This window comes from Dipodomys spectabilis, unplaced genomic scaffold (assembly GCF_019054845.1).
Source record: "Dipodomys spectabilis isolate Male_0828 unplaced genomic scaffold, ASM1905484v1 ptg000019l, whole genome shotgun sequence".
NCBI lineage: Eukaryota > Metazoa > Chordata > Mammalia > Rodentia > Heteromyidae > Dipodomys > Dipodomys spectabilis.
In genome coordinates, this window is record NW_024870696.1 from 9,657,302 (window position 1) to 9,670,096 (window position 12,795).

At 42.1% G+C, this 12,795-nt stretch overlaps 1 protein-coding gene across 2 annotated transcripts in view; it reads right to left on the reverse strand.

Annotated features, from left to right (window-relative positions):
- The window catches only part of Fmn2 (formin 2), a 180,398-nt gene extending 167,808 nt beyond the window's left edge, over positions 1-12,590 (reverse strand). For both annotated transcript variants that reach the window (XM_042674478.1, XM_042674477.1), the window contains exon 1: positions 11,015-12,590. In XM_042674478.1, coding sequence (XP_042530412.1) covers positions 11,015-12,590 — 1,576 coding nt within the window. The remainder of the gene's footprint in view (positions 1-11,014) is intronic.
- Between the last annotated feature and the right edge of the window lie 205 nt (positions 12,591-12,795).

Here is a 12,795-nt window from a genome sequence, read left to right on the forward strand (position 1 = left end):
AATGATATAAAGCATATTGTATGTTTCACATACTTAAAATTTAATCTAGGGCTAAGATGAAATCACTGAAATATTTCTAAATTGAGACTAGCTTGTTCAAGAGTGCTTTTTTTTTTATTCAATTTTATTATTGTATTTTTCTCCTCGAACCTCTAGCCTCCCACATGCTGAATACAATCTCAAACACTAAGCTAAAACCTCAGCCCCGATAGGTATATCTCAGTTTACTCTCTTGTTTCCTGGAGAAGAGCCAGACTGTGGTAAGAGAATGCCAGGGAGGCTGCTGACAGAGATCTGAACTAAGATAGGGCAGAGGCAAGAGAAACAGAATTAGAAGACATCTTAAATTGATAATTAAATGGATAGGTTAATTGTGTGTGAAGTATGAGAAGGAGGGAAGAATCCAGGAAAATGTCCAGGCTGAACAGCAAAACCTTGATTAAGAGACCTAGGATCAAGTGTTTGTAGAGGAGGGAGAAAAAATAAGTGTAGTTTTAAGAAGGTGGACCATCCAGATCTGTGATATCTAAGAGAAAGTTGCTGGTACCCAGAAAAGACATAGGAATTAAGGATATGGATCTATCAGTCTGTCATTTACCAAAGTTGGAAAGGAGTAAGAGGAGAAAAAGAGGACCAGGAGGAAGAGGAAGAAGACAAGAGGGTACTTACCAAAGAAACATAGAGCTCAACCTTGGGTGTGCCGTAAAATTAAACCTAAATCCACATCTCAAGCTTTATTATGCCAAAGCAGATGATAGTGCAAATGATAAGTGAATTGAACATCAGGTGAGATCCCTTAGAGAAATGATCCAAATCATGAACAAAAGGCTCTCTGGGATCACTTTTTTCATTTACATCACCTGGTTATTTGTCTCCACCTAAATCAAGCAAGTTTTTATTCTATCTTCTATTCCTACCCCAAAAATAATGCATCTAAGAGAGTCAAGACTCTTCTGGAATTTTGTAAAAATAGCATAGAGGCAAATCCAATCCTGCATCCTATAATAATCTGCCAGGATATTCTTCAAACATTTTACACCCTCAAAGGCATTAAACCAAAATAGCACTGCAAGGACAGTCAGATATAATTGGCATGTCAAACATCAGGGTAGCTGAAAAATAAAATACCTCCCACAGAGTTCACAAAACTTACCTTCTCTAAATAGTCACAGGAAAAAAGAAGGGCCAATTACTACAAACAATATCCTTCCTATTGGTGAAAACTCATTGCTAATAAAACTATCCAGAGTATTCAAATGAATGTATTTGGGATCCTATTACAGTTCCATTTTATTCCATTTGTTTTTCAAAGGCTTCAAGCGGCTGTACTATTTAAAGTCAATAAAACTTTGTAATAAAAATTATTTTTAAAAACTTGTTGCTGGTGGCTCAAGACTGTAATACTAGCTACTCAGGAGGCTGAGATGGGAGGATTTCAGTTCAAAGCCAGCCCAGGTAGGGAAGTCCATGAGATGCTTATCTCCAATTAACCCAGAAAACCAAAAGTGATACTGTGGCTCAAAGTGCCTTGCACAAAAGAGCTCAGGGACAGGCCCAGGTCCTGAGTTCAAGTCCCACAACTCCCCCAGCCAAAAAAATATTCTTTTAAGAAACCTAAGAACTTTTTTTAACCCTTTTAATCACTACAAATCCCTAATGCCAGTGCAAACTTCTAAATGGAATAGCAGACTCATACAAATGTTTTAGTAAATATCTGTAGTAGTAAGGCAAAGTGAAAACAAAAAACTAATGACATGAAGTACATTGAAGTAAAAGATTTAATAGCACTTCTACTGTTGAGCAGCTTACAAAGGAAAAACAAAAATCTCCTATTTAAATGGAAAAACTTGGAAAAAATTATATTAAGTGAAGTAAGCCAGGCCCAAAGAAACATAGGTCCCATGGTTTCCCTTATTTGCAATATCTAGTATATGCATGAGTCAAGCGGAAAAGGTCAGATAATGTGATGTCAGGAAAATGAACCCTTAGATATGTATTTTAATGTTTTTTTTTCATGCATGTGTTTCTAACGCATTTATAAGATTATCTCTTTGTTGCTTTGTATGTCCCTCCTCCACAGTATAACCCCTGCTTTCACTATATTTGATGTCAGTATAACTTGTGGAAGAGATGGGGAAAAACCAGTTGTTTAAGGATACAGGTGGACCTGTTGCAACAATGAGAAGTACAAGTTGTCATGTCCAAAACAAGCTTTACAACGTCGGTGTGGGGTGGGGGAAGGGGAGGGAAGGAGAAGGATTGGGATTGGGGTGGAGGGGGAGGCTGGGAAGGGATGTGAAGGATACACCAAAGGAGGAGGCTGCAATGCTTGGTAAGAAATGCACGCATTATCCTGCCCATGTAATTGTAACCCCTCTGTACAGTATGTTCACAAATAAAATAAAATAAAATTAAAAAAAAATCTCCTATTTACAAATAAGAGATGATTTCCACTACTAAGAATGAATCTGAAAGCATTTGCTTAGTATATCTGTGCCTGTATTAGACAAACTCTATGTGGTCTAAGTCTTTGCATTACATGTTATTTCATATGCTTTTATAAAATACCATCACCCACAACACACAATTACTGGCATAGGGCTCAGAACAACAAAGCCCTATTCATGTTGGATGGCAATCCAGCCACTCCATTCAAAGTCAAAGCATCACTGATCTTATACCCAAAACATTGTTCATAACCTTGAGTATAAATGGAGCCTCTACCATAAAGAGTTTCCTCAGTTCTAGCAATGAAGAAGAGCTGCCTGTTTAGGGTTCTTGTATCAGGCAGAAAAAGTACCTACTAGAACTACTTGCCTTTGCCAACTAGATACTAAAGTAACCATTTAAATGATACAAAATTATTTTTTATACCAGGCCACTGTATCACCAAGTACTACAACAAACTACCTTCAGCATGATATACAAAAAGAAATCTAGTTGCCTAGAATAATAAATATTTTTTCAGCATAATTTTACAACACAATAAAGGCTTACTTTTCTCAGGATAGTTTTTAATCCTTCCTGAAAATAAGAGGGCTGCTTTTTAGCTCCTTGCAACTCTAGCTAATGAGCAAAAAAGCTTCCAATGGGCCATGGCCTGGATATAGGAAGAACAGACATGTTTCTACCCACTCGATATTTCCAAGCACAACTTTATAGAACAGAAAGACATCAGTTTTTTCCCTTTTCCACCCATAGCAAAAAAAAAAAAGGTAACAAAGATAGGTATTCTAGTGTGGTTAGCATTTTCTTACAGCATATAGAAACAGTTGTTTGCTCTTATACCTTTGATGTTATAATACTTTCCATTGATTAGACGTCCTATTTTCTGTATTTACATTTGGCAAAATTATATCCACTATTAAGTCATGGGCAATATTTATTTGTTTCTTCCTAATGGTTTCTTAATGCTAAATTCCATTATTAGCAAATGAATAGAGAAATAAAAATCTCCATACTCTCTTTCTTTTTTCTTCCACTACCAATAAAATTTGTATTTTATACTGGAGGTGGATGGAGCTCACTGGTAGAATGTCTTTTTAATATATGTTTAGAATGTGCAAAACCTTGGCTTTGATCCCTAGCAAAAAAAAGAAAGATAAAATTATATATGCTTAGAAGCTCAAGTTACCATAATACCATTGCTATTTTAAAACTCGCCTCCAGAAGCAAAAATAGATGGTGTTTTCTCAACACAATTCTGTCAGATATCTTTCTACCTCTGCCACTGATTCCATTTCACCTCACTGAAAATCATTAGTTTCAAGTACATAGAAAGCTAGTAAGTGTCCTTTGAAATCATCTAGTTTTCGTTACCAAGAAGAAGCTTGAATAAATTGTGAAGAAGTGCTCATCCAACTTTAAGTTACTTCAAGTTGATGGCATTGTCTACCACACAGCAAAACATGCAATAGACGTGTATGAATGGATTGTTGGATGAGTAGGCAGTACATGAAAGGTGGCAAGTTGCAAGTGCCAGAAAAGGGAAAAGAATGAAGTAATCACAAAATCCAAGAACCATGTACATATGGCTCAGACAGGAAGTACAGCGACAGGGAGAGGACAACTAGTTGGATCTAACTGGAACAGATATAAAGAAGAAATCCTTTCTAGAGGCTGAGAGCAAGCTATTTTTTTCCAAGAGGGTAAAGTTGCAAGACAAAGACATGTAGCAGAGAAAATGACGCTCATGTTCATAGAACAGCAAATATATGCGTTTATGAGAAGTAGAGAGCTACTAAGGCGATCACGTAAGAGAAGGCTGCAAAGCCAAGCAGTGGTTGCCACATATTGTTGTGAACAGAAGAATCTCTGCTTCCTCCTCTTCTTCAGCCCCAGGACTAGCATGCACACGCACACATACACACACACACAAACACACATGAAATACTAATTTTAGTATCTATTGAATTTCTATCCTGTGAAACTTTGTGCACAGTTTAAAAGTTGTACGATTCAGTTCTAATGAACTTGTTTCTGACCACTTTAAATAATGTCATTCATTAAGAAAACAAATCAAGTTAAGAGAACTGGCACCAATAAAATGCCTCCTAGATGCCATTTGGAGTTAATTGGGGCTTCACACACATAATTTAATTAAATCTTAACAATATTATTGTGAAATTTCGCCTGTACCTTCATAGATCTAAGAAAAAAATTACTTGATAATCACTCATCTAGCCAGCAAAGCTAGAATTCAAGTACACCTAGAATAACAGTAGTTAGAATAACTACTGCTATCATCATCCAACATATTTTCAGTAACTTTTTAATAGAATAAGAAGGACAAAGCACTAACCACACCTGTTCCAGCTCAAATATGCATGGCTTATATCCAAAAAGCTTAAATGCATTTAAAACCAGGCCAATCCTCAGCTTAAGGTAGCCATTAAAGCCAACATGCAAGCTATTGGTATTTGACTTCAATCCAAGCCACAGTCCTAAAGAAACCATGCTTCCAAAATTACAATGACTTAAGAACAATGCCCTCATTTTCCACTTAGGCTGATGGATGGAACCCTGTAATGTAGTATTCAGGGGTAAGGACAGCATTCCAATATCCTTTTTTTCCTTTTATAGTAACACATTAGTATATTTATCAGGGACAATTCTAACTTTTATTTATTCGACAGTTAATGTCCAATAACTCTGTACTCTGTCGGGTGCTTTTGAAGGAAATTATACTGTTCAAGTTTTAAACCTTTCAGGGTGACAGTTTACTAATGCATATGAAGAAATGTATACTCTTACAATCAACCCTTCTCTCCACTGATGCAAAATATCAATAGAAGCTGTAGATAGGTCAAAAAATGAGTGTACATTCTAAATTCTAAAGTCCAAGCTCCTTATTAATTAACTAGTCCTTCACAAGATCAACAATAACTTAGTTTTCATGTACACTCATTATCAATAGATTTCGGCTTGTTTTATTTGTTTTCAGGTTTTGTTGTTTGTTTTTACAATACTAGTGTTGGAAATCAGTATGTAAACCTGGCAAGGAAGGCATTCTATCATGTGAGCCACATTCCTAGCTCCTTGTTTTTTACTAAGAGAGTTTCAAGTTTTGCATAGGCAAGCCTAGACCTCAGATCTCCTTTTCTGCCTCCCACGTGCCTGGAATTATAGGCACAAGCCATCATGTCTCGCTTATTGGTTGAGACAGGCTCTCGCTAACCTGTGATGCCTGTGCAGCCATCAAACCAAGACATTTCCAAGTAGATGACATGACAGGTGTGGGCCACTTCATATGGCCCTAGATATTGTTTTGTAAAGAAGTATCCAGGATGGGCCCCTTACTAACTTAATGAGTTACTTATTCAAGTTACTTGACTTATCTGAGCCTTGGTTTGTTCCTAGCATATAAGCTGCTATACTTCAAGGCTATGACGAGCAGAGATTATTATATAATGTACTAATGCAAAACACAGCATTTAGCTCAAGAGCAATAAATATGACTAACATCATAATTGTATGTTTTACAAGCCAATAACAAATTTATCACTGAAAACATATTTTAAGGAGTTGGGGAGCTGAGGAAAAGACTAAAGATGGCTCTAAAAATGCATAGCAGACACTTGCCTTGAGCTGAGGGACAGGGCTCAGGCCCAGATTTCAAGTCCCATTACTGACAAAAAAATATATATAGCAGACAGCAAGAGAAGAATCAAGAAACCCCACAGACACAAACTCCACTGAAGCAAACTGAACAAGCTGCAGAGTACAATAGCTGATGGAACTGGCCAAGTGTTTGTTTCTACAAAGTGTTAAAAATGACGTGTCTGACAATGTTACCAATCTTTAAAACATGTGTTTAAAAGATGATAGATAAGGGCATAATTGATAGGTATGTACAATTAGCATCACAAATTTACCATAGTATACACCAAAACCTTAAATAACTGCATTTATATTTAGTCTATTACCAAGCAGGAAATTTAACTCAGTTATAAAACAACTTTTTTTTCCCTCCTAGGGCTTGAACTCAGGTCTGGGCACTGTCCATAAGCTTCTTTTGCTAGTGCTCTACCACTTAAGCAACAGTGACATTTCCAGCTTTTTCTGAGCTTATTAGAGATAAGAATCTCACAGAATTTTCTGCCCAGGCTGGCTTTAAACTGGAATTCTCAGATCTCAGTCTCCTGAATAGTTAGGATTACAGGGGTGAGTCATTAATGGCCAGCAAGAACCAACTTTTTAGCATAAAAAGGGCTCTGCGTTTAATCCCCATTCAAACTGGTAGGGGTTGGGAGGCAACAGACAAGATAGGCCAAGGAATTTCTCTTTTTTTCCTATTAAATATTGAAAGCAATGCACTTAAAATTCAAATACATTAGCCGGGCGCTGGTGGCTCACGCCTGTAATCCTAGCTACTGAGGAGGCTGAGATCTGAGGATCGCGGTTCAAAGCCAGCCCGGGCAAGAGAGACCGTGAGACTCCTATCTCCAATAAACCACCAGAAAAACCGGAAGTGGCACTGTAGCTCAAGTGGTAGAGTGCTTGCCTTGAGCTGAAGAGCTGAGGGACAGCGCCCAAGCCCAGAGTTCAAGCCCCACGACCGACCAAAAAAAAAAAAAATTCAAATACATTACCTATGAAATTCTTTAATACAGTGGCTTAACATGCCATCAATTTCTTCAGACAAAGCAAGATCATCTTGTTGGTCTTCCTACCCTACACCACCAGAAGAGTAGTGTGCATGAAGGTTGTTTGACAAAAATAAAATGAAACTTTCTCCCAGGCCAAAAGGCACCCATTTTGCAAATCAAGGCTGGATGTTCAGCCGTTAAAACAGTGTAGCTTATTATCTCAGAAGCCAAAATGTCTCACTAGTGAAGGTCTTAGATCCTTCCTCTATATCTTTGAACTTCCAAACACTACTAATAAGCAAGACATTCCATGTGAATCCTTAGACTCAGCTTCTATTTCTAGCTTGGCCCCTGAATGAATGACACTGTGACCTCGAGAAAGTTTCCACCTCTGCTTATCTCCATTTCCAACTGATGATATTTTGTCAATAACACTCAGCCAATGAGTGATATTGTATAGCTGGAAGCAGCTACACAAAATCATATCTGCTGACCAGTTCTAGCAAACTATCAAATATGAAATAGGTGATGTTCATATAACAAGAGGAAAAAAAATCTGCCTGAAGACATTAAAAAAAAAAACCCAAGCACTACTGAAACAGGGCTCTTTTGGAGTCCCAAACTTCAAATTTGAAAATACTAAACATTAAAATGATATGCATATTCCAAGAGTGCACTTTTAAGAAGAAAAAAAAGATATTTTATTTTTAAAAAGACAAAAGGTAAAACAAAACATCAACCTTATTAGGGTCCTATGATCTTCCATGATTCTTTTCCATTCTCCTATGACAAATGCCAAGGATTATACCTCTTCAACACACTTCTGCATATCTATAGACAGACAGACCAACAGACAAATAGATAGATATACAAATATGCAACTACATAGATAACAGACAGAAGATTCCTGCAGAGTCTTCTTTCTTTCTTTGATGTTTTTATTTTGTGTATTTTTTTCAGTACTAAGGAGGATGTCCTTGAACAAACTAGGCAAGCATTTTATCATGAGCATCGCTTTTAAGCCCCTGCTCTGTGCTCATTAGTGTCTTCTCTTAGTGAACTTGAAAAGGCATGCCATGGTTCTGGCTGCAGAATATGGCTCAGTAAAAAAGTGCTTGCCTAGCATGTACAAGTCCTTCCATCTCAGTACACACACACATACACACACACACACACTATATATATATATATATATACATATATGTACAATGTACATATGTACACATATGTACAATGTAGGTGTCCAATACACATGTTCAGGTATATATAAATGTATATATATACATATGCACAATAAATGAATATAGCAAATTAATTTCTAATGATTTAGACTACTAGAAGAACATTCCTTAATATTAATCGTTGATAATCTTGTAGTAATTGTATTGTAGTAATTTTCATTTTTTGCTAACTATATACAAAGAAATGTTACCTAAAGAGAAAATACACAATTTTGCACCAAAACTTAATTCACAGAATTTGGGCTAGGGTATGCTTCAGTGGTAGAGTCTTTGCCTAGTATGCACATGGTCCTACATTTGATCCACAGATCATTAAGAAATAAAATAAAATAAATTCACAACCTTGGAATCATCTTTTATCAAAAATGTTCTGTCATGTTCTTACATGATCATTGTTACCTTTAAAAAAAACATAATATGGAGCTGGGAAGGTGGCTCAGTGGTAGAGCGCTTGCCTTGCATGCATGAGGCCCTGGGTTCGATTCCTCAGCACCACATAAGCAAAAAGAAAAAAGCCTGAAGTGGTGCTGTGGCTCAAGTGGTAGAGAGCTAGCCTTGAGCTGAAGAGCTGAGGGACAGCGCCCAGGCCCAGAGTTCAGGCCCTACGACCGGACCCAAAAAAAAAACAAAAAAAAACATAATCTGTGTGGTAGTTTTAAATTCCTATAAATGTTCCTTTAAACTAACTCTATAAAATAAGGAATAGTTGTTTCAAAGCCAGCCCAGGCAGGGAAGTCTCTAAGACTCATCTCCAATTAACCATAAGAAAACCAGAAGTGTCACTGTGGCTCAAGTGGTAGAGTGCTCACCTTGAGTTGAAGAGCTCAGGGACAGTGCCCAGGCCCAAAGTTCAAGCCCCACAACTGGAATAAATAAATAAATAAAAAGATAAAAATAAGGAATAGCAAAGAAAGAGTGAAAAAAATGGTCTAAATAGTGGATAGAAACTACTTTCAAGGGGCTGGGAAGATGGCTCAGTGGTAGAGCACTTGCCTTGCATGCATGAGGCCCTGGGTTCGATTCCCCAGCACCACATAAGCAAAAAGAAAAAAGCCGGAAGTGGCGCTGTGGCTCAAGTGGTAGAGCGCTAGACTTGAGCTGAAGAGCTGAGGGACAGCACCCAGCCCCACGACCGGACCCAAAAAAAAAAAAAAAAAAAGAAACTATTTTCAAGATTCTAAAAAGATAAACAATAAAAGTTACCACCACAACATTAACAGCCACTCTAAGAAATAGCTTTCCTCTTTATTGGCACTGGGGTTTGAACTCAGGGTCTCTTACTTGGGCACTATGTAAGAAAATTCATCGCAGCAATTTATATGGTGAATGTTTTCTTAGATATGTGGGTAGATAGGTAGCAAGGTAGTGGCTTAGTAGCTAAGTCAAGTTGGCTGGTCAAGTTTTTATGATGTAGCTTTGGCTAGGTATAAAGTAAGGATAAATTCAAGTATAGCAAGTTCAACTTCTTAAGTAGCCCAGGCTGGCCTCCAACTCTTCATCCTGCCTCTGCCTCAAAGTCCTAGGATAATGGGCAAATGTCACTCATCTGTCACATCTAGTTAACTTCGTTGTTAAAATAAAAACATGACTTTAAAAGTTGCATTTGAATTTTAATTATTCAAATATTTATCACAAACCTATCAGCACTGACATGTTTGTATTTCTTCTTGTTCATTAAATTCTCACACTACATTTCATTCAATCATTAGCAGTAGATTTTAAGTGAATGGGAAATGACGCTGTGCACGAGCCCTTACAGTGAAGACCTATCTGAAAGGATAAACTCACTATACTACTCCACAATTCCACAATAAACCACCCTTCAGCTGTACTTTGTACCTGCAGACATCTCTGAGGAACAGAGCCATCAACTGGAAGTGCTTTGGCTTCTCACCTTCCCTACTTCCGCATTATAGCCTCTTCTCATTGGCTCAAGAAGCCAAACGAAAATGTCCCTAATATTCTATCATGTATTCATTTTCTAGAAGCACATATCAGATTTGTTTGCATTAGCAAACAGGAGTGAGTACTTAGCTTCACAAAATACTTATATCTAAACTGATGACACTACATATATGCTTGGTATATATAGATATATACATGTATATTTCACAGATGCGTGAAATACATATATACATGTCCCATATATATGTGGCAGGAATATATGCAATATATATGTGCATATGCTTCTCTATTCATATACATCTATCTAGACAGATAGATAGATAGCTGTATGCATATTGAAGCGGACAGATATCACCTGTATAATATTCTGAAATACATAATCAGTGCCTCCAACACCAACGCTTGAGAAGGATCATGAGCGATTTTCTTCTTTTAAAGCTCGCAGGAAGAGGTAGGCAAACAAGTAACAGGGCGCAAAAGGAATTCATCTCCTTAGGAGAACCGTGAAACATTAGAGAGCAAATATTTCGGGAAATGAGTAGAACAGCCCTTTCCCGAGATGTCTTCGGACAGACGCAACGAAATCGTTCCCTTTATCACTCAATTTCAACTAAAAGAAAAAGAACAATTCACCAGAGACCCAGGCATTGCATTGTGGGGGGCTGGGCGGCCCGGCTGCCAAGCCGAGGCCTGGGAGAGCGCGGGCAGGGCGGGTGGCAGGGGAAGGCCCTGATTGGCAGGCGACCTGCCGCCGGGAGGAGCGCGGATAGGCGCGCTCACCTGTGAACACGTTTTGGAAGCCATCCGCCGTCGCTGGCGTCCCAGTCGCCGTGGCCGTCAGAGCCGGGGACCCGCCACCGCTGGGATCCGTTGTCGCCCCGCGCCCCAGCAGGTGCGCGGAGCCTCCGGCCCCAGGCGCGCGGGCGCCCAGCTCATCCGTCCAGTCTGCGGAGCGGCTGAGTCCCCCGGCCAGGCCGCCGTCCACCCGGTGCTTCTTAGCCGGGGCTGCCACAGAGGCCAAGCCAGCCCTGGAGCCTCGGCTCAGGGCGGACTCCAGGCGCCTCTTGATCCTGGGGCTCTGGCTGGGGGACTGGGAGGGGGAGTGGTTGGGGGAGCTGAGCTGCCGGGTGGTGGTCTTGATGTAGCAGGGGTTGATGAGCGGGTAGGGCTTGAAGCAGCGCGGGCTGGGCGCGGGGCTACTGGGCAGAGAGGCGGCTGCGGGGAGAGCGGGGCCTGGGGTGCGCTCCTCCGGCTCTTCTTCCAGCCTCTGCGGGGCCTCGGCCACCTCTGGGCCCCACTCCTCTCCGGGAGAGCCTCGGGGAGCATCCTCAAAAGCATCCTCCTCGCCCTCCTCGTCTGTGTCCCCAGCCCCGGGTACGAGGGCTCCGGCTGCCTCCTCGCCAGCCCCAGCCTCGGGAAACGCGAAGGCAGCGGACGAGGGGGAGTCGGCGGCGGCCGACTGGGCGGTGGAGAAGCTGAGCGCCTCGGAGGCGAAGCGGTCTCGCGGGGAGGCCGGGGGCTCGCGCGCCGCGGGGGGCTCGCTGAGCTGGCTCTCCGGCAAGGCGGAGAGCGCGGACGAGGTCTGATCGGCGACGTCCCCGCGGCCCGGGGCCTCCCCAACAACTCCGCCGCTGGGTCCCAGCAGGAACCCATCCAGGCCCAGGAAGGCGGCAGTGGGGGGCGCTGCGGGCTCCTCTGAGTCTTGGAGCAGCAGCTGCTGCTGGTGCTGCTGTTGGTGCTGCAGGCGGATTGCCTGCTGGATGTCGGAAAGCAAATCCTCCTGCTCCGTAGCCGAATGGAAGCTATAGATGTCCGTGTCCGAGCCAGAACTGGTCCTTTGTCCATCCTGAGCCCCTGCCGCAGTTTCCAAATCCTCTGCGACCGCCTGGACCCCTTCCCTAGCCTGGGCCGGCCTAGGGCTACCTAGACGGGTCACCTCAAAGGGGTCCGCACACTCTGTATCCGACAGGCCCGTCTCCTCGGCCGAGAGGCTGAGGTCCGGAGTCTTAGTAACCAGGGACTGAGCGCTGTCCAGCTCCCCGATCTGCAGGGCCTGAGAATCCAGCACATCTTCGCGGGAGTCGCTGGCCCCTTTCCCCTTGGAAAGGTTCTTCCTTATCCGCAGGTTGGAAAACACCGAGGCTCTGGAATCCGACTTGCTCTTCTTCTTGCCCGGCTCCCCGCCGCCGCCCCCTCCCCCCTTGCCGTGCTTGCCCAGCGCCTTCTTGCTCCCGCTCCCCTTCTTTGTGGTTTCCGCATCCCTGGGCCGCGCAGCATCCTCGGCGCCGCCGCCGCCGCCGCCTTCGTGGGAAGCATCACCTGCGCTCCTCTTCAGCTTCCCATCCTGGTTTCCCATGTTGCAATCCCGCTGCTGCGCCCGCTGCTCCTAAGGTACTCAGGCCATCGTGGCCCCGGCCAGGACCAGGGCAGCCTCGGGGACAAGTCCGGCAGCTGGGCCAGCCGAGGGAAGGGGAGGCCGAAGAACACCCAGCTGGTCCGGTTCACAGCTGCTGCTGCCGCCGCTTTGCATAATGTGCGCCGGTTCTCGCGGCTGCCGTCCT